Source organism: Ictidomys tridecemlineatus, chromosome 3 (genome assembly GCF_052094955.1).
Source record: "Ictidomys tridecemlineatus isolate mIctTri1 chromosome 3, mIctTri1.hap1, whole genome shotgun sequence".
In the NCBI taxonomy this organism is placed as follows: domain Eukaryota; kingdom Metazoa; phylum Chordata; class Mammalia; order Rodentia; family Sciuridae; genus Ictidomys; species Ictidomys tridecemlineatus.
The window spans coordinates 81,802,345-81,823,878 of NC_135479.1; the positions used below are offsets into that span (position 1 = coordinate 81,802,345).

The 21,534-nt window shown below is 49.8% G+C and overlaps 1 protein-coding gene across 2 annotated transcripts in view; it reads right to left on the reverse strand.

The window, feature by feature from the left end:
- Positions 1-11,011, reverse strand: part of Ky (kyphoscoliosis peptidase) — a 46,503-nt gene extending 35,492 nt beyond the window's left edge. The window contains exons 1-3 of one of the 2 annotated variants that reach the window (XM_040269824.2): positions 10,704-11,011; positions 7,669-7,731; positions 3,718-3,780 (exon numbers count right to left, since the gene is read on the reverse strand). In XM_040269824.2, coding sequence (XP_040125758.1) covers positions 3,718-3,780; positions 7,669-7,731; positions 10,704-10,839 — 262 coding nt within the window. In that variant the 5' untranslated portion in view covers positions 10,840-11,011. The remainder of the gene's footprint in view (positions 1-3,717; positions 3,781-7,668; positions 7,732-10,703) is intronic. The other variant, XM_005327039.5, reaches the window with a different exon arrangement.
- Between the last annotated feature and the right edge of the window lie 10,523 nt (positions 11,012-21,534).

Consider the following 21,534-nt stretch of genomic DNA (forward strand, 5'->3'; position numbering starts at 1 on the left):
GGGACAAGGAAATGTCCGGTTCTGTGGAACATCAACAGAGCACCACCTCAATAGGTATTACCAAATGCAGCATGAAGGGCCCCCTTCCGTAATAGCTGCTCTGGTATGAGAGGACACCCCAGGGTGCCATAGCTCAGGGCTGAACTTGTGTGGGCCCCTGCTGATGTGTGAGATGACAGGTTTCTCTCACAGTCCCCTCTGCCCCTGGTTTCCTATGGACCTTGAAAACACAGGAACATTCATGACTCCTTCTGCAGAATGGAGTTCCACAAGGAAGTCCCAGGTCTGCAAATGTGGCAGTGTCCCCAAGCTCATGCATGATCAATGAAGGTTGCTCCCCTTCTGGTCCAAGAGTGTTTGCTTGGTGCTAAGAGCTGATGACTGGAAGGACAGGAGGCCGAAAGAAATACAGACTCCTCAAAATAACCCGCTGGACCTGAAGTCGCAGGGCCTCCTCCTACAGATCACTCTCCTGTCTTCCAATCCATACGTGCATCACAGATCCGTCTTCTGAAGACCCATCGGTATGAAGACCTGAGAGTTCTGAACAGCCATCTCTGGATGAAATCTTGGGTTTCTTTTTGGGAGTGGGATGGAGGTCCTGCATCCAACTTGGCCACCATATTGGTCCCTGTCCTTTATGGAGGAAGTGGCATGGTAGACTAGTTAAGCCCACTGGCTCTGGGAGTGTTCAGGTATGGTTCAGCTCCTGGGTCTGGCTTTGCTAGCGGTGTTACTTTGGGCAAGTTATTTCAACTTCTATGAACCTCAGTTTCCCCATTTGTAAAATGGGGGTGACAACCCCATCCCCAGAGTGTAGTTGTGAAGATTAAATGAGGTGAGTTATAAAAGTTGCTCAGCTCGATGTCTGGCACATAGAAGTCACTGTATTTACTGTGATAGATAGAGCTTCTAGTAGTCCAGAGAACAGAGCTTAAGAAGTTCAAGGCTCATTGGATAAGAAGAAAGTAACATGGGAAATACTGACTGGAGTAAGTCACTGTTTTCGAATGTGATAGGTGCTGGCAGCAACCTCAACAGGGCCAAATCTGAACTCTTCCTGTTTCTTCTGGAACCCATCCCACCACATCTCCTTTCCCTTTATCCTCCCCACTGTCTAGGTCCTGTCTTTGACTCACATCTGGGATCCAGACCACAGGAAAAACTTGCTACAGGATCATGCCTCCTAGGGGGTCTTCTCACTTCCAACCTTGGCCCCTGCAGTTTATTCTCCACACGTTGGAAGCAGTCATGTCCCAAACCATCCAATAATTTTCTAACACACTCAGATTAGAAGCCAGCATGCCTAAGGTAGCCCCAGGCCCTGCAGGTCTTGCCCTAGATCCTCTCTGACGCATTTTCTCCTTCCCTCCCCTAACCATGCCCCTCCCTCCCCTTCCAGCCACAGCCACCTGCTCCCTGGATCCTGCCTCAGGCCTCTGCACCCCATCTCTCCCTCTGCTGAAAGGTCTTCCCCAGATGCCCTCATGGCTTGCTCCCTTCCCTCTTTCCTGGTTCAAATGTCACTTTCTCAATGAGGCCTTTCTCACCTACTCTATTTTGATCCCTCATGGTAGGATGAATTATGGCCTTTACAGGCAAGCATGCCAGGGATCTGTGGAAGCTGTGAAAGTTGCTTTCTATGGCAAGCGAACTTTGCAGATACCCTTAAATGCAGACTCGGCAGGTAGAGAGATTATCCTGGCTGCCACTGGGCCCTAAATGCAACCATATATATCCTTATAAGAGGGAGATCGGGAGACTCAACTGCTCACGGGGAGAGAAGGTAGGTGGTGATGAAAGCAGAGACTGGAATACTAACCACAAGTCAAGAGCATCAACAGCTTCAGGGGCAGGAAGAGGCCAGGAATGACTTCCTCCGCAGAGCCTCCAAAAGCCCAGGGCAGCTGATTTTAGATTTCCACTCCAGAAGTGTCAGTATTTTTGAATTGTGAAAGCCACCACGTTGATGGAAATTTGCTAGCAGGTCCCCTGCACCCCATCATCCTTTCTGCTTCGGCCTCCCCTGCCTCACTGAGTTTCACTTGTTAGGATTGTCCTCCCTTCCTCGCAAGATGTGGGATGCACAAGACCGGGAACCTCTATCTGTGTGGCTAAGGGACACCAGTGGCCGGCTAGTCTACTCTCTTTCTAGCAAGGTAGCTCATGAGCGACGTGCAGTTAAGTTCATTTCAGAGAAACAGCCAGGGCCCGGGCTTGTCCATATGGTGGTCAGGGCAGGTGGCAGGTCTTGCTGGGCCCACTAACTGGGCTCTAGTGTCTATCCTGGGCTGCAGTCCCAGGAATTCTAGCATAAAACACAGAATGCAAAGACAGCTGGCTCCCTCGTGCTCTCATGCTGGTGACCCGAGTTGACTGGCCTTTGCTCACTACCTGCCAGCACCTTTCTGTGAAGATGTTGAGGAGGCCTACATTTCAGAGAGCAATTCCCAGAGGGCTCTTGGGTTTCCAGAGGCTTCCTGTTTCAGAAGGGAGGGGGTACTGCTATCCTCCCCTGGATGTCATCAGATGATTTCCTTGCAGATTAGGGTTTCAAGGCCCTGGTGACAAACTCTTTGGGCTGAGCCTTTGAGGATCCTCCAACATCAGTCCATGAGACTCTACTGAAGAGCTGTTAACCATGGTGGGTGTGGGGGGGTCTCTGGTCAGCCCTCACCTCCAGCCATGACCTCCTATCTCTATCCTGTCATGCTCCCAGATCCAGCTGATTGCAGAATCAGCCTGGTGATGCTGTTGCCTGCCATTCCTGAGCTGCCATGAACCTGTCCTGGAAAAGTAAGGATTCTCAAGGAAGGGCCCTATCACTCCATCTTGGCACTAGGTGGAAAGCTCTTGGCAGGCTCAGTTTCAGAAGAGGCCAAGGAGCCACTGACTCAGGCCAGAGAAGGGCTTGGACACCATCAGCCAGCAGGGGGAGACGGGTTTCCAGGGGAATTGCAGAAGCTGAGCCGGGTAACAGCTGAGACCTTGCTGAGGGGTAGAGGGCAATGGATCAAAGTGCCGACTCTGATTCCTGCTGATCGTGTGATTTTGGACATATGACAGCCTTTCCAAGCCTCAGTTTACCCATCTGTAAAATGAGGACCGTGAGAGCACCTATTAAATAGAATTGCTGAGAAGCTTAACGCCCGTGAGAATAAATATGGAAATGGCTTGGCAGAGAGCCTGGCACAGGGTTAGCACTCATTAAAGGTTAGCTATAGTGATGGCGATGATGGTGGTGACGATGATGATGGGGTTTGGTGCCACAAGGACTTTATTTTGGGCAGAGGTACCAGGGATTGAACTCAGGGGCACTAGACCACTGAGCCACATCCCTATTTTTTGTATTTTTAATTTAGAGACAGGGTCTCACTGAATTGTTTAGCGGCTCGCTTTTTGCTGAGGCTGGCTTTGAACTCTCGATCCTCCTGTCTCAGCCTCCCGAGCTGCTGGGATTACAGGTGTGTGCCACTGTGTCCAGCAGGACTTTATTTTTTGACCTTTGATGAAGGGCAGACACAGACCATGAAACCTCCCAGGGCTTCCTCTAGAATGCCAGGAGAGGACAAGGGTGCTTGCTCCAAACCTCCACGGGCGCAGAGAGGAGCTGCTCTCCAAGGTCTGAGCTCCACATCCGGGTCTGTCTCTGGCTGGGGCAGCAGTACCAGAGGGACAGTCACAAGAGAGGTTACCACTAGCGAGCGAGTCACTTACCTTGGTTGTCATAGGAAGTGATGACCTGGGGCTGCTGAGGGTGCTGCTTCTCTGCCAGGTTTCCTATTTAAGGAAGACAGAGAGGCCTGCAGTGACCACTGGGAACACAGTGGAATTTTCCCTGGGCAGAGCAGGGAGCTGTGTGCATCTGCAAGAAAGGCAGGCTTGAGCACATCCACAGGCCTGGCCCATTCACATGCACACCCCCTGTGGACACCCCCATGGTGTGCACACCACCTGTGAACCAGCACAGAGATGCACCTGAATATGGAGGCAAATGCCTGGGAGCGCATGTGCACATGCCCCTTCCACCTGCCAGCAGGAGCCAGCGCAGGCTGGGGCTCACAGGACCAGGCCGGTAATATCCCTAATGTTGTGGAGCCATAACACAACACTGACAGGTGTCACTGCATACTCTCACATGCATGGAGACCTCATGCGATCTCCACATATGGGAGGTTCTGACTTGGAACTTGAACACCAAGTTTCCTAAATCTTAACTTCCCACCTCTCTGTTAGGAGAACAAGGGGCAGCTGTCCCTATGCCAGCCTTGGAGTGGGGACAATGTGCGGTTTGATTCAGTTTCATAAACATCACAGGACAGGTTCTATCCATACACCATAGATATTTCTGTCCTTTGAAAACCACTTGTCCTTAGAGCCTAGCAGGGTCAGGCTACTGCAGAGAGATGCCTAGGCTCTGCCATAGGCAATCAAAGGGGAATCTTCAGGCTTCCCTGCTTCTCCTATGAGCAGTATGACCTCTCCCTCACCCCTGCTACCTATTGGCTGCCAGGGCTGTGCCTTGGTCTTACGGAAGCTGCCCTTGAACCTCTACTTCAGGGGGAAGAGGAGGAGCTGGGGAAGGGCCAGACTACGGCAGTAGGAGGTTCCACCACGACCACCCTGTCCTGCCATCTTCTTCCTCTGGCCTCCGGCTGGCCTGCAGCAGGCCTGCCACAGGGAGTGACCACTGGAACCAGTGCCTCAGCCTGGGAATTAGTTTGTCCCTAGGGTACTGGGCTGAACAGATTCCATTTGAATGACTCCTTTTGTACATTCAACCAAATGGGTCACTCAGATGCTTCCCATGCCTGATCCCAAGCAGAAGCCAGTTGAGGTGGATGGGAAAGGGGACCCTGAGCCGGTCAGGACCTGTGATCTACCTGGCAGGGCCTTCCCTGGGACAAGCCTGACTGCTCCAGTCTTCTCTGGTGAATAAGCTGAACCAGGCCCCTGAAGCCCCCAGGCCAGGGTTAGTTAGCCGAGGCTAGGCTGTGTCTGCCAATGCAGGGTGATATGGCATGTTGGTTTGGAGCCCCAGGCCAGAACCAGGCAGGACAGGGAGGCTGCCTCTTGTGGGCACAGCTGGCTGCATCTCCAGGAGGAAACAGGATCCGGGAAGGGAATCCTCAAGGAGGGTGATTGGCTGGCATAGCTTCTGTGCGGTATTTATAGTCAGGGCTCTATGACTGGTTTCCCTCTAGCTGTAGGGCATTGGATACTGTGCTGCTAGGCAGACTTTGGCCAGGACCAAGGAAAGCAGCCAATCACAGCAGGGGAAGCCCGTTGCTGGGCAAGCTATTTGGGTGGCAGTGTGGCTCAGTGCCAACACCTGCTGCTTCTAAAAGTTTGGAGCTCTCCAGGGCCCCCTCCCCACACCTGCCAACACCCAGGTCCAAGGAGTATAGAGGGCAGCAACAGGGGGAAAAATGTGCCCTTCTGGATCAATGCCATGTTCATTGGTGCACACTCTACCAGCCCAGGCCATCAGCTGCTTCCTTCTGAGATGAAAGTATCCAGTTGCCAGGGCTGGGCGGCCTGCTGGTCACCAGGAATGGGTGTCTTGGGCTCCACCAGGGCATGTATGAGGAAAGATAAGCTTCAATACCCGAAGCCCAGATTTTGGAATTTAGAAACACAGAAAAAAGTGAGGCATCTTCTTCTTTCTGTTTTAATTCTGGCCTATTACAAACATGCCATTTGAAAAATAAAGGAAAATTCACTTTGAATTACATGCATTGGAGGAGTGGTAGAACCTTCATCTTTTCTGGAACCAGGACTCTGTCGAGTCCCTTCCCAGCTCTGCATTTACTCCAAACTCTCAGCTCTCAAGGTGGTTTTGCAAGAACTATTTTAATCATCCTCTTTATGGACCCACTTCCTGTCTTTTTTTAAAATATTTTTTTTGGGGTTGTTGATGGACCTTTATTTTATTTATTCATACACAGTGCTGAGAATCGAACCCAGTGACTCACACATGCCAGGCAAGTGCGCTACTGCTGAGCCCCAGCCCCAGCCCTCACTTCCTGTCTTTTACAAGAGTCTTGTAATAGTCTTGAAATAGTTACTGCATTATTTTGTATTTTCCACTAACTTTCCCCAAAATCAGGACCCTGGAAGATGGTAAAAAATAGCAGGAGTTCAGTATATTCCAATTCATTCCTGAGATTTCCTAAGAGGAATGTCAGACAACTCGGGCAAGGTCAGAGAGAACTGCAGTAAACAAGGATGCTGTGTCTCTTTGCACCCACCTGTGGCTTACTTTGCCCACTTGCCCACTCATACGCTGCCCAGCACACACGCCCTGAAGGCCATTTCTGAGGCTGACAGGTTTCCGGAGGTCTAGTCCTGATTATAATTCTCACTAGCCCATAACTAGCTATAGTGTCTGCTAGAGCAAAAGCTGGCATGTCTACTGCCTGATGGTCCCAGGAACAAAGTAAAGAAAGCCTTTGCACTCATGTATGCCCAAGAGTCAGGACACAGAGGGGTGGTCTCCCTGGTGAGGAGCAGGCATGTCCTGAGGATGACTTCTACCCGTGAGCTGGGCAGGGGAAACAGGAAGACATTTCACCACCATGATTTTGAGACTCTACAGCAATGAATGGTATTATGATTATAATTTTAATGTAGTCCTACAAAGACAGGGTTTCCAGACTGCCTTGATCACTGTTTTCTTCTCCAACATTTGAAACTTTACCTGACACTAAAGATATTTGTGGAGGAAATGATGAATGAACTTACTTTTGAAACCCAATCCTTTCCTTTTGTTACTGTAAGAAGGATGACAGAGCATCTTTATGTGGTTTTACTCAATTGCAGTCCTATTTGCCCATTTGGGAAGGGTCACGGAGGGTGGTTTTTTTAAGACTGGCATATGATAAGCCCCACTATCTGATTCCAGGGCTCACACAGCTGGGGTCTGATGGAGTTCCATAGGGGGGCTCTGGGAGTGCAGGTCTGATTCCTATTAGAATTTTCATGTATCATCCCATGTACTGTCACTGATGTTTGTCCCTGAAGCCTGGGATTATGAATCCCTGAAAGGCAAAGAACAGGGCTCATTATAATCAGCCCATCCAAACCACTTCCAGAGGGATGCTGAGTTTTCAGGGAGGAGAGATGTCTGGTACCAGAGAGAGAGAGAGAGAGGTTTTGGAAACTGACTCCTTATTGTATTCTGGGTCCCAGGCCTGCAGGCCAGTAGGGAGTTATAAACAGATTCCTTGACTAGTGCCTCCCCAGGCATCAATGGCCCAAGGCAGGCCACCATCCCCTCCGTTCAGAAAATAAATTAATAAATAAATGGATAGCCTTGTGACTGACATGTGCAGACCAACCTTCTGTGGGAACACAATCAAACCTCATCACCCAAGGGAGGCCAAGTCTTCCCTTATTGCTTAGCCAGCAAACAAGTGGGTGCTCAAGTTCATGGCATTGCTCCCCAGCACCAGCCTCCAGGAGAGCAGAGGCCCTGATGCCAGGGAAAACTTTCCAGGTTCACAGCAGCCCTAGAGGCCTGGCTGAATCACAAGCAGCCATTCTTTGCTCAGAGGTTAGATGTCTAGAGCCAGTCTTCAAATGAATGAAACCCAACCCTTCCAGTTATTTTTCAATGTATTAGATTGCAGAGGTTGAAAAGAAAACAGAAAGGAAAGGAGAATTTACCATAAAGTTCATTTCCTTCTAATTTCTGCCATTTCCGGATTCCGTTTCCAACACCTTGGAATCCTGTGAAATAACAAGGACACTGGAGTGAGGTTCTCTGCAGAGGGAGGCACAGGCAAGCAAGCATGTACTAAGTGCAGACTTATTTGTGTTAAAGTGGGGCTGGTGGAAGTTGATTCTTTTGGGATCCAAGGGAGGCTGCCCTCAAATGAGATGTATTTGAGGAAAAGAAGGCAACCCTCAAAATTCAAAAACATCAAAAAAAAACACGTTAAAATAGAATTGTCATAGAGATAGGCATGCCCACCCCTCTATGGGAATGGAAAGTGACAGTAGCCTGCTCTCCCAGCTTCCCTTACAGCTAGAGCATGGACCTGTGTGGCCTAGGTTCAATCAGATGTACCTGAGTCAGACTCTGTCTGCTGCTGATGCAATGGGGAAGGGAAAGGAAGACTTCTCTGACAGCAGCTGGAAGTGGTAGCTGCAAGGTCAAGTTCCTGGCATGAAACTGACATATGTTCTGGCAGTGGGAGCTCCTGCAATCAAAGTGAGTTCCTGGCATAGAAGAAAAGTCCAGTGTACCTTGGTAGCTGCAGAAGTTCCCTCTGCAGATCAGCTCTGTAGCACACTTTGTGGCACAGTTCCTGGAAACTCAGCCTTGAGTCTAGCTCTCCAAACTTGCAATCACTCACAAGCCCCCAATTCCTCCTTAGTCCCTTTCTTTTTTGTGAAGTCCTCCAAAGACCACTTGGAACTCCCATTGATGTACTAGTGGAACGGAATGCATGAGTCACATAAACTTCTGGGATAAAAATCTAGGCATATAGCTCTTCCAGACTTGGTGCAGGCAGCTACAGGCTACCTCCTCTACTGCCACAGGTATATATGAGCTCTCCCCGCCAAAGCAAGCTTTGCGAAAAGTTCTGCTCTAAGGGAATAACTGGGAAGATGCTAGAGTCAGAGAAGAAAGGAGACAACATCCACTGGCTTTGCAGCCCAAAGCCCTTGTGATTAGCCTATCTGCGCTCTCCTGGCTGTCTTGCCCTCTGACTCCTTTCTGCCACAAGGCCACCCAGTGTCTGAATTGTGGCAGTAACTGAGCTTCACTCTTCATATATGGGGCTCAGGCCCTTATTTGCAGAGGTGAGGAAGAGCCATTCCCCAGTGGGGAAATGGTCATGTAGAGGAGACACCTGCAAGTGGCCGGTGTTTGTTTGGGATTTTGTGTAATCATAAGAGGCCTTGGGCAAGCTAGTTTTGCTTGGTATTTTCGTCCCTTGGTGCTGCAGCTCAGGGAGCGGGCCTGCAGACTGACTTGGCCTGAGGTCTACTGAACATCACTGATGGCTGGCATTATTGAAGGCTTGTTCTTTCCTTTTTATCCATTCTAGAGCAGAACTGTCTGGTTGTTAATGAGTGCCAGTTTTCTCCACTGTCATAGCATCTTTGAGAAACCTCCATTGGGAAAATATGTGTAGAAATCTATCAGCTCCTATCAAGCAGGGATGCTTTCCTCCCCGAGTCATGGTCATGAGTGCAAAATGTGATGGTCTAGAGTCATGGGGAGCTGTGCTATATTCCAGGTACCTTTCAGAGAGGTGTCCCTGCCTGGCATTTCCTGCTTCTTTGTGTCCTTTGGCCTCCTCTGGTGTCAGAGTCTTTAGGACAGACATGATCAGAGGGGTGAAGATGTGGGAACTCATGGGGTGACTTGGAATGGGACCTCCTCCAGCACACACACACACAGGGGGTAGGTCTGGATTGCAGGGCATGTGGTAGGAGCAGTCTCCTGTCTTTCATGAAGCTGATGACCTCTGCTGATTTCCTACTTACAAATACCCTGTGGGCCATTTATTTCCCTTTCTCCCAGGATCTGCTCTGAGAACTAGAGAACCAACTAACTTATACAACTCCTGACCCCCATATCCTTCCAAGACTGGAGCACCTGTCGATGTTCTCAGCCCTCCAGGGTCTATTTCTTTCCCAGGACTGCCTCCCCAAGACCTATCCAGCCTGGGTGGCTTGTGGGACAAGACCATTCACAGAATTGGTGCTTTAATGGGATAGGTGGAGGGTGGCTGGTCAATGTGCATTGGGACTTTGGGGACAGAAGAGCCAGGGGTAGAGTGGCAGCCAGCTCCAAGGAGCTCCAGAACTGGAGGGGAAGTTGGGGGGTGAGGAGGGAGAAATCATTTTCTCATAAGGGCTATCAAACATCACTCCTAAAGACCTGGTGTACTGTCCTCTGGTGTCAGAGTCTTTAGGACAGACATGCACCCCCACACCAGCCTGGGAGACCAGGACCCTTAGGTTCCCATGGTTCTCAGGGCCTTATTTAACCTCCATTATTAACCATTTATACTCTATTCACATTGCTTCTGAGTTGAGGCCAGGGTCCCCTTCCACAATCGCTCTATAACCAGTTACTTTATTTGACCACTTTTCACTCCCCCAGAAAGTCTGTAGAACAAGTTACATTGATGGACAAGTTCAAGCTGAGAGAGCAGAACCATCCCACCCGAGCCTGTGCTCTTTCTATCTGTAGGAGGCTGGGAATGAGACTGAAGAAGGGAAAACTGAGGTTATAAGTTGTGCAAGGCCACCTAGGGAGCTCCTCGTCTCAGAATCTGGCTCAGTACACAGATGCCCCTTGGGTCCCTCGTGCCCTGCAGTGTGCTACATGGGGCAGCAGGCCTCTGCCACACATGAGTCAGCCCGAGGCTCTGGCCCCCTTTCTCCAGGGCATCCTCTAACCCTGATCTGCACCCTTCGGGGAGTGGTTCCAAGGAAACAGGCTCCGGGGTCACCAAAGCACCCAGAGGCCCACACTGGGAGTCAAGCTAGGACAACCACCCGGCTACGCGTTGCCATGGGACGCCGGTGCTAAGGCGTGGAGGCACAGGCAGCTGTAGGGGAGAGGACCCGGCTTGCTGACTTCTTTCGGGGGCATACGAAACTTCCCTCGGCGGGCCGGCCCTGGGGCGTGGAGGCCGAGGTGCCAAGGGGCCGAGGGACCCGGGCTGGGCGCGCTTTACCTCCTCGGCGCTGCAGCAGCGCGCCCGGGTCCGCCTGCGAGTCCATGTGCGCGCCCTGTGCGGCGCGGCGCTTCTCCGAGTGCACGATCAACAGCATGTCGATGGACACGGCGTTGCTGTCCTTCTTCAGCTCCATGGTGCCACCTCCCTCCGGGCCGGCGCGCCGCGGCTGCTCGCGAGGCTGCCTGCTTTGCAAATGGCCCCGTGCGCACCGCTGCCTGGCGCGGGAGCGGACAGGGCGCGGGAGAGGGCGCTCCCCCGCCGCCAGAGCCACTGGGCGCCGCGTTTCGCTGACTCTGCCAAACACACTATTAGGACCCGCCCGGGAGGGCGCTATCCTAATGAAGCGGCTCTAAGTCACCTTTGAAAGGAAATCCCCAAGCCTAGCCCTGACCTGCACCCAGGCCGTGGTCCGCAGAGGCGGCGGGTTCCAGAGCGTCCCTCCTGGTGTCCCTGGCCTCTCGCCCCCTGTGCTTGAAGCGCTGATCCTGGGCTGCGGGACTGTTCTCCCCCATGGCTGCTGTCTCATCCCCACCATCTCCGGGAACTTAGGGGTAGGGGGTCCCAAAAGGGACCTCCTGAGAAAAGTCACTGGCCAATGACGAAATGGCACAGTGCCATCCACATTGAGAGTTAGTTCAAGGAAGGAAAGACAGCAAGGGGGTTCCCGAATAAACTGCAAGGTGTGCCGAAACTGGTCAGGTTTTGGCCTGGGCCTCATTCATTTTTTGGGTGGGTTTTGGAGGTTGGCAGCTTTCTCTATAGGAGGGAGTTGGTGGGTGTTGGGGTCACAACCTCCGCATAATGGCTAGTCCAGAACTAAAATCGTGTCCACTGGACATCAGGCTAACTATCTTCTTTGGCCTGAAATGGAAGTGGTAAAATCTCTGTTCCTTCTAGAAGACTGACTCCTGCTCTCAGGGGAAAGGAGGAGGGAGGGAGGGAGGAGGCTGGGGCACAGGGGGCTGCCTGCTGCTGTCAGGGAGCTGGACCTGAGAACCCTCTATTTTTAGCTGGTCTAGCTTGCCCAGCCAACAGCAGCAGGGCACTTGGCTGTGGGTCTAAGGAGTGTTTACATGGGCATCTGCCTGGTAGCCTTTGGCACTGCAGGCCCACGGGGTAGAGGACAGTTCCCTAATTTGAATTTCCACCATGAATAAATGCTGTCCACATGGAGGGCTTTCCTCTGGAACCCCTTCTAACATCAGACTATACTGACCTGCTTTGCAGATGGGCCCAGGAGCTTCCACCTTCTCCTTAGAACTGCCAGTATTGGGCGGCTGTGTTCCAGTACCGGCTCCACCACTTGCTGGCCATGTGATCTTGGAACAGCCATTTCTCCTCCATTTTCTCACCCGTATCATTGGAGTAATAAAAATTCTCACAAGGCTGTTGTGAGAATGACATGCATGTAAGGTGCCTGGCACATAGTAAGTGGTCTCCAAATGTTAGCTGTCATTCTTATCTCATTTTGAGGGTGAGGAAAGGGACAGGTGGAGTGATAAGCCAGTAATGAAGCCGGGTGTGTGGAGGGGATGCACACAGCCACACCCTCAGATTCTGAAGGTCTTCCCCCAGTGCCTTTGGCTTTCACATGGGCCTATATAAGGGTTGCTGCCCCTTTGTATCACCACCACCTCATCACCGACTGGGCAGCTATCATTGGCTTTTGGTAAGTGTTGAACTGGTGTCCCTAGAGATCTGAGCCTTTGGATGGGCAGCTGGAGGTGGATGACTCCCAAGGCAGGATTTTTTCCTGCTAAATTGAGTCCTGTTCCATGTTTACATGTGTATGGGCTCTTTCTCTCTGTGTCATGCATACACATGGGCACATACATGTTCAGGAGGGTCTGGGAAGCTGGGGGAAAAGGACTATGGACCATGCAAACTTCCTGGGTTATTAGAGACTGCTGAGGTGGCTTTCAGGTGCCAGAGTCACTTCCACTGTCCTGGGACAGTATTGCCTCTATCCTTCAGAGTACAGAAACCACCAGCAGCTCCTGTCCAATAATCCTTGTTGCTGAGTGGGGAAAGCAGGGAGGCTGACGTCCACTTACCTTATAGTAACATGCTCTTATTCCCATGCTGGAAAGTGTCACTCTTAGGGATTCTCTCACCATGATGTCCCCTCCCAGAATTGCCTCTGGAGCACATGAAGACCTGCAAGTGTGCCAGCCAGAGGTCTAGTAAGACAGTATGGGGGCATCCTGCTTCTCCACTATGTCTGGAATCTGAGACTTTGGAACAGGGCTTGCTTCTCATTTGGCACCATTGACTTTTTGGGCCAAATAATTGTTTGTTGTAGAGAGCTGTCCTGTGCATTGCAGGATGTTTAGCAACACACCTACTAGGTGACAGCAGCATCTACTTTCCAATTGTGGCAACCTAGAACATCTTTAGAAACAGACAAATATTTCCCAAGTGACAGTGAGAGCAAATGAGGCCAAGTTGGCTGATCTGAGAGATGCTACTGCCCCTGAATCCTAATGCTACCAGTACCTGGATCCACTCCCCAGGGGCTCTTCCTCATAGCTGTCATGCAATAGCTCAGTTCTTGGGGCTTGCAGAGATACTCCCTGCCAAGAGCAGGAGCATAAAGAGGAGACTAGCTTCTCACTCCCCTCTGCACTTCCTGGCTTTGTTTGACTCAGCTGCATCCCATTTCCTAGGATCTATTCATGGAGACCTCTTCCTGGAGGGAGAGAGAGATATTATGGGGAAAGAAATGTATGTACATGCATTTGGATATATCAGGAAAGGGGAGGGGAGCAGAAGAGAAGGCTGAGCTACTGACATAGCATTAGACAGAGGTTCTATCCCATCTGCTCAAATCCCACCTCCTGCTGTTCCTACAGGACAAAGACCAGATTCTAAGTCCACAGTTCACACCCTGGGCCCACCCTCTTTCTGTAGACCCATGTATCCTGCAGCCAAAGCCATTTCTTCTGTCTCAAACACATCTGGCCTCTCTACCTCTAGGTTTTCCTTAACATACAAATTCCACCACCTTGCTATCATCTTGAATAACATGGGCTTCAAGGATCTCTGTATTCTCGCCTATGAATATAACATTTCAGTCAGTGATGGACCATGTAGATAGTGGCTCCATACCATTATAATGGAGCTGGAGAATTCGCATCACCCGGTGATATCGTGACCATGGTGATGTTGTAGCACAACCTATTACTCATGTTTGTGGTGATGCTGGTGTAAACAAACTGAGACTACCAGTAAGTACAGCACATACAATTAAGTCCAATAGATAACACTAATGATAATAAACATTTGCATTATTGGTTTACATATTTATTACATTTTATCATTATTTGAGAGTGCACTTTTTCTACTTATACAAGATTTTCTATAAACAGTATGTGGTGTTATGTCACCAGAAGCTTCATATCCCTCCAATTGATTAGACTCTTGATGGTGCCACTTTCTCTTGTGCTGGACTTAATCTGATCTTTTTGTTCACCATGGCCCTGGGAGCAATAGGCTACATAGGTGTGTAGTAGACTACAGTCCATCTAGATTTGTGTAAGTACACTCAATGATGTTTGCACAATGATGAAATCACCTAAAGATGCATTTCCCTGAATATATCCTTCTTGTTCAGTGATGCATGACTGTCACATGACATGTCCAGCTGTCACTTACAGCTTGAAGCTTCTCTTTCTTTTACTTGAGTTGGGATTTGTCAGTTGCCTGAGTGGTTCTGGCCCTGAGCTGGCTTCGTTGCCTTGGAGATGAGGGCTAGTCATCAGACTCCTGGTAGAGGAGACCCTGACCAGAGAAGGGGGGGGGATGTCCTGATTCTCTCTTTCCTCAGAAGTAGGCATTCTTCAGGCGCCACCAGTCATCATAACCCTTTTAGCTTTCTTGGGTTCTCAAGAGGCAAGTTTCTCTCCCTTCAACAGATACGTGTGGGCCAAGGAAAGGAAGGCTCTTAGTGGGGATTTTGCAGACATGGCATGCTCTTCTCCATGCACACAGGGGGAGGAATCTGTCTTTCTTCCTGTGTCACTCATTGTTTGATGTCACCATTCTGCTAATATAGAGAAACTCAGTGAGCCACAGAATCCATTCCTTGAAGATGCGACATCACATCTGTGCAGCTGCAGCCTCTCCAGCAGGGCTCATGGCTCAGCTCTGCTCTGCTTCCTCCTACCTGCACCGAACTCCCAACACCGTGTGTCCTCCGTGAGCTGTCTTTGCGTGGTCCACACCTAATAGATGAAAGACGGATGCTTAGAAACCTAGGGCGACTTACATAAGATCTTACAGGCATCTTATGGGAAGCAAGGGACATCTCAACCTTTCATACCCACCCATTTCTAATGCTCCAAAGCTCATAGGCTGAACAGTCCCTACCCTGTGATCTGAGGCTGCTTAGTGCCCAGGCTAAAGGGAAGAACAGCTGTCAGCAATCACTGCGAACACGTCTCCTTCCCACAAGCCTCTACCTAAGCCTTGGAAAAGATTCTCTGACCTCAAGCCTTGATCTGGTCCTTTGAGGACAGATTTTTTTCATGCTCTGTGGCATCAGTAGGGGGGACACATGGTGGCATTGGTAGTAGTCACAAGTTGGTGGCCAGGAGCACTCAGCAGTCTTCAGGAACAGTGAAGTAACCCTGCCAGGGATGGAGAGGGAGGCAGAAGTGCACCATTTTCATAGACATTAAAAGGAATTTAATAAGCCCCTCACTGTTCTGAGGTGAGCATGACTAAACTTGTAAGAAGGCTTTCTGCTTCTGCTCAGTTGGCCATGAAGGTGCAGCCTGGCATAGACAAGGTTGGTCTTGAGCCCCTACTATGTGCAGTGCTGCACAGTGAAATGAAAGAGTAAGCTCAGGGGAGGGACTCCTATCCTAGGTGAAAGTGACCCATGAATGAGTAGGACAGAGGCACTAAAGTAGGGTGTGGGACCTCCAGGGAGAGGGGGAGCCTGGGTGGAGAGGCTGGAAGGAGTGCTCTAGGTGAGAGAGAAATTGCATGTTTTAAGGAGCGGAAGCAGAGCCATCTGCCTGGTACTGTGTGCTACAGGGAGAAAGAGTTGGTGGGTGGGCATGGAGCTGTAGAGCAGCCACGGCTGGTCTGCCATGGGCAGGGCTTCGGCTCCCATCTGAGGAGCAGTTCAGGCCATTGTTAGGAGCGAGGGGAGAGCACAGAGTATTTGCAAGGGTGAGAGGGTCTAAGTCTGGCTGTTCCCGTGGGCATGCTCATGGCTACTGCTACCTGAACTTGGCTCTCTGGAGGAGATGCAAGTCAAGGACAGTGGCAGTGTGAGAAGACAGGCATGCACCAAATACAGGGCTCTGTAAGAAAAGGAGGATTTGGGAATGTAGGGCAGAGTGACCCGATGGAGAGAGGACAGACAGGAGCTGGTTGGAGCAGGGAGAAGATGCAGAATCTCTACTGCAGCTGAAGCCAGAGGCCAGCTTAGTGCCAAGACCCAGGGACCCTCTCAGTGAGCTGTGTCTTGGAGTCCCATGGGCCCACAGTAGGCCAAGCTGCTGTGCCAAACTTATGTTCACTGCTGAAAATTCAGAAAAAGACATCAACTGTATAAAACAAGTAAATACCACCCCCATCCCACCCCACCCCACATTCTATCATCTCATCTTCTAGAGATAATCACCTTTAAACATTCTGTTATTTGGTATTTTCTTCCATTACCACTGCAATCCATATAAAATAAATGAATATTGCACATATGCATACAAATATATATGAAATATCTTTAAAAACAAAATTAGAATCTTATCATTTACAGTTTGGTATCTTGATTTTTTTTCCCCTACTCAACACACATAATGAATGGTTTACTAAAAACCTTTTCAGAACCCAATTTAGAAGGCTGCCTGATTACGGATTATATTGACATGCCACAGTCCAATTTTCTTCTTTTCTTATTGTTGGCATTTTAGTTTGTTTCGCATTGTCCACCTTCATAAATGATGTGATGATGAATATTTGTGTGCTTATACCTTTGACCACATATCTGGTTATTTCCTTAGAATAGATTCCTGGAAGTGGAATTACTGAGTCAAAGGTTATGACTATTTTAAGGCTCGAGATATATACAATGTCAAATCACTTTCCAGAGAGATTTTGCTTATTCACAAACTCACAAGCTGTGTATGTTGACCCCTCCGTACACCATCCCAAGCATCAAATGTTATCACTAAATAAATCTTTGCTCTGATGATAACTGATACATGGTATAACTTTTCTAATTTTCATCTTGTTTCACCTCTGAGATGGAACAATTTTTAAACATAAATTTACCTGTGCATGCGTGTAGGATTTTTTGGATTCATACACATAGTTTTTTTTTCCCCCTATTGTAATAGCACAAGCGTTTAAAATGTTAGTTGGAAAAAAAGAATACTCTTCCAGTCTTCCTCTGATCTTTTGTATTTTATAATAAAGTCTCTGGTAAATGCACTGCCGTACCTCTGACCTCTTTAAACCCTTGGAAGACCAGGTCATGGTCTAGCTCATTACTGAATCCCTCTGAGCCCCCCACTGTGCCTGTGTTGTACACGGGAGGTGCTCAATAAATGTCTGAATCAAACGGAACAGAATTAATGCTCCCATCAAGCTGAGACTTCTCCCTTTAGCCTGGAGGCATAGCTGAGCCTTTCAGAGATTTGTAGCATTTGCTCTTCTGAGTCTTTCTCACAGACCTTCAGGGAATGGAGGAGAAGGAGGTCACATGAGGACAAGCGGCTCTAAAGGCACCTTCCTCTGCTGTTGGCAGAAGCTTCTGGAATATGAATTTGGGGAGAGCTTTGTTCTGACACACAGCGGTTCAGTCCTATGCAGTCACCGCCCCTAACCCCACCCCAGTCGGAGCCAAAGCTGTGTCTCTTCTTTTAAAAACAATTTCCATTCTTAACCTTTCTGGTATCTCGCCCCAGATGAATGCCCGTCAGCCATTCCTTGTTCCAGTGTTTCTGTTCACGACACCTTAATTGACTTTCCATATTTTTCTGTCCATAGCTCATTAAAATCCCATCTTCTTTCATATAATTGTGCGCAAATGTGGGAAGCCCTCCATTCCAAATTTCAAGGAGTTTGAATTTTGGAAGTCTTTGTACTCTACAGCATTCTTGGCCTTTTCCTGGGGATGGAGATGATGAAAATCAATTTGTCTCTCACCACCATTTCCAAAATATCTTGGGTAATGCCAAGAGAGGTATCCAGTGGCACATGAAGCCTGCGGAGAGATTACCTCTTCAGCCTTGCCAAGTCTGTATTACCGAGCTATTGACACGCCCCTTGCCTGCTCCTCCATCCGCCTACCTACAGAACCCGACAAGAGTTCTGCACACCTGGATCATGCCTTCTCGTCTGCCTGGGGTCAGAACTCTGCTTCTGTTCCAAAGTCTGCATTTGTATTTCCATGAACTCATTGGGTTTTCACAATGAAAACCCAAGGTGAGGCTGATGGATCTGTGCCCATTTTATTGACAGAGAAACAAAGGGTCAAAAGATTGGTTCACACAGTTCCCCAGTGGCTTGGGGACAGACCCTCTGAGTTCAAAGTACTTGCCATTCTGCATGCTTTAGTGAAAAAGGGCACAGGTGTGTTTTCCAGGGACAGATTGAGATTTGAGCTGGACATTCGAAAGGACCTGGGTGGGTGGGGGGAAGCACTCTGCATGACACTCTGCTAGGACCCTGTCCTGTCCTGTGGGGGTGAGGAGGGGCACAGAAGAGGCTTTAGAGTATCTGAATGAAACCACAGATGATCCCAGTGGACTCTTGATGAGTATCACAGGACCCCCAGGGGGCTGTCAGGAAGATGTTAATGCCATCTGCCCCAGGAGGGACTGGGCCAGTGGCCTGGATCCCAGGGGGCGTGCGGGAGTCAGGTTTTAGTGAGAGTGCCGTCTCCAGCTTTGCCTATTCCTGGCACAGAGCTTCTAATAGGAGCCGGGGATATTTTTAGTCTCACGTGTGCAGGCGCAGGACAAGGTGAGCTGGACGGGAACAGCTAATAAGCCGTAGTCCTGATTAAGTTGGGCAGGATGAAATGAGGGGAGGAGAGGAGCCTGGTGGAACTTTCCACAGGCCTCCCTTGCAGAGAACTCTCTTTCCATAATTCACAGAGAAAGATTGAGGTCAGGGCGATTATGTACAGCCCCAGTTGCAGAAACCAAAAAGTGGGGCATGTTCACGTCCTGCAGCCTGCCCACCCCTCCCCACAGGGCCCTGTTCTGCCCTGGTGGGTGAGGCTGGGCAAGAGGGATGGGCAACTTTGGGGTTTGACTCTCAGGGTTCCAGGGTCTGGGTAAGTTCTTAAAAGGACCAGATTAGAAGTTTCCCCTGAGAGAGTTGAGTGTATCAACCATCATCCTGAGTTCACAGATGAGGAAATGGGGGCTCAGAGAGGCACAGGGACCTAGTGAAGTCACACAGTTGGGAAGTGGCCGAGCTGGGATCAAACTCAGGGTCCTAGATCAAGGTTCATTGTTTTCCCCCAGGGACGCTGAGTTGTATCTAAGATACATCATCTATTTTCCTTAACCCACAAACATTTTTTTCTGGGCCAACTTTGTGTCCGAGTTGGCCACTGGAATGGTGCGAGAGGTTGCTGCCACTCCTGCTGTCAAGGAGCTCTGGGTTGGTGAGGGTCACCCAGAGGTGATGACCTGTTGAACTTCATGTGCCCAGAATGCCAGGGTGTCCCGCGGGGAGGGAAATGGACGGGTTGCCAGCCTTTGGTATTGAGTGAGAGGACCCTGAAAACTCTGCTGGTATAGCCAGTTCTCCTCTTCTGCATCTTTTGAGGGTGGATTGGGGACATGGCCAGAGAGAAGCAAGGGTTGCCCTCCATCCCTTCTTATTTTTTTTTTTTAGGGGGATGCCAGGGATTGAACTCAGGGTTACTCAAACACTGAGCCACATCCTCAGATCTATTTTGTATTTTATTTAGAGACAGGGTCTCACTTAGATCTTGCCATTGCTGAGGCCTCGCCATTGCTGAGGCTGGCTTTGAACTCTCCATCCTCTTAGCCTTTTGAGCAGCTGCGATCAGAGGCGTGTGCCACTGATGCCTTGCACCCATTCTGGGGCCCCGTGGCTCTGAGGTTTGTGCTGTGTGAAGTTGGTGGCAGGACCCACTAAGTGAGAGCTTGGGCAAAGCCAGATGGAAGTCACTCCCCGGCTCTGCTGTTTCTGTCCCTCCTTTCCTTACCGCCCTGATCTTTATGGTCTGAGAGCCCTGGGTACAGAATGAGAACGCTAGTGTGGGGTGGAAACATGGAAGGGAGCTCCTTACAGCCTTCCTGTCTTGGCCCAGAGCCAACCATAGCATGTTCCCGCGGCCATCTGTTTTCCATCCACTAATCCACCCTCTCGGATACATGAGCATCTCCCTTTGACATCCATTCATCTCACTTCGCTGTTTATGCACCCATCCCTCCATCTCTGCTTGGACATCACCCCTCAACCCATCTGCCAACTCCATCCTTCCACCCCTTCCATCGAACCCGCTCCCCCTCTCCACTGAGTCATGATTTCTCTTTTTGTCCTCAACACCCTTCCAATTCCAACTCCCTCGCTCCACTGCAACTAGAAACTATGTTCTCGGCCTTGTGTAGGGACACAGAGATGAATGAGCCTCTCTCTCGTAGTTGACCTAGAAAATAGCGTGCAAATCCACTTAGGAAGGAAAGGGTGGACCTGAAGAGGGGTATTAGAGGGAACTCGCAGGCTCACAAAGCATCTGACTGGAGGAGAAGAGAGGGAGCTGAACATGGATAGATTAGGACAGTGGAAACGCTCCTTTCTGGGAAGATCCAGAGTGGGCGGAGAGAAAGGAGGTAGGAAGAAGGAGAGGATGAGGGTGTTAGCTGTGGTCTGAAATTCATATGTTGAAATCCTAATACCCTCAAACTTGAGATCCTCTTCCTCCTCCCTCAGCCTCCAGAGCCACTGGGATTACAGGGGTGCACCATTGCACCTGGACTTCCTGACAATCTTTTGATGTAGGTACCTACATTTTAGAGTTGGGGAACTGGGGCTCAGAGAGGGCACCTGCTCAGCATGTCTAAAGTGTGAAACCCTGAAACCTGGGGGAGGCTGAATAAACTTGCTAATCCAAAGCATCAGAATGATGGAACAAACAGATTGAAGACAGTTGAAAAGCAGGCTACTTGACAGAAACTTCTGAATTGGTGTATGCGGTCAGGAAGCACAAAGTCTGCTGCTCGTATGGTACCCAGTGAGGAAGACGTTGGGGGCTCAATCAGCTGTTGGGGTCTGATGCCGGGTTGTTCCTGTTTGATGTGGAGTTGAAGTGTTCCTTGGTGGCCCCACCAGATCCAGAATCTAGCTGGAAAAGATTCCTGGTCCTGAACTTTCTTCCCAGGATTTACCAAGTAATTTTAGGACATCCATACAGCTAGTTCAATGTCCAGCTTTGTTTTTCTGACCCATGATCTCCTCCTGGGGGAGGGGGGTGAGAGGTCAGCTTCACCTCCCGTCTGCTAAGATTTCAGCCAAGCCTAGGCCCCTCTGGTTCTCAGTTTTCCCACAGTCACATCATTTCTGGAACTTTCTGGGTGCATTCTCATTGCTGTCCCCTGACCATTCGAATGATTCTCCAAGGACCACTAGTTGATAACTGCCGTCCCTAGCTGGGAGTATTCCCAAATAGTTTAAGTAAGGTTTCTAGTAACATCTCAGGGTGCAAGGGCTCCTTGGGATGAGGCGGACCTGCGATTTATCAGACAGATACCTTCCAATGGCTGCAGAGCTTGTTTTCAGGGTAGGTGTGTGGCAGAGGTTGGGAGAGCAGGACCACTGCTAACTACAGGTT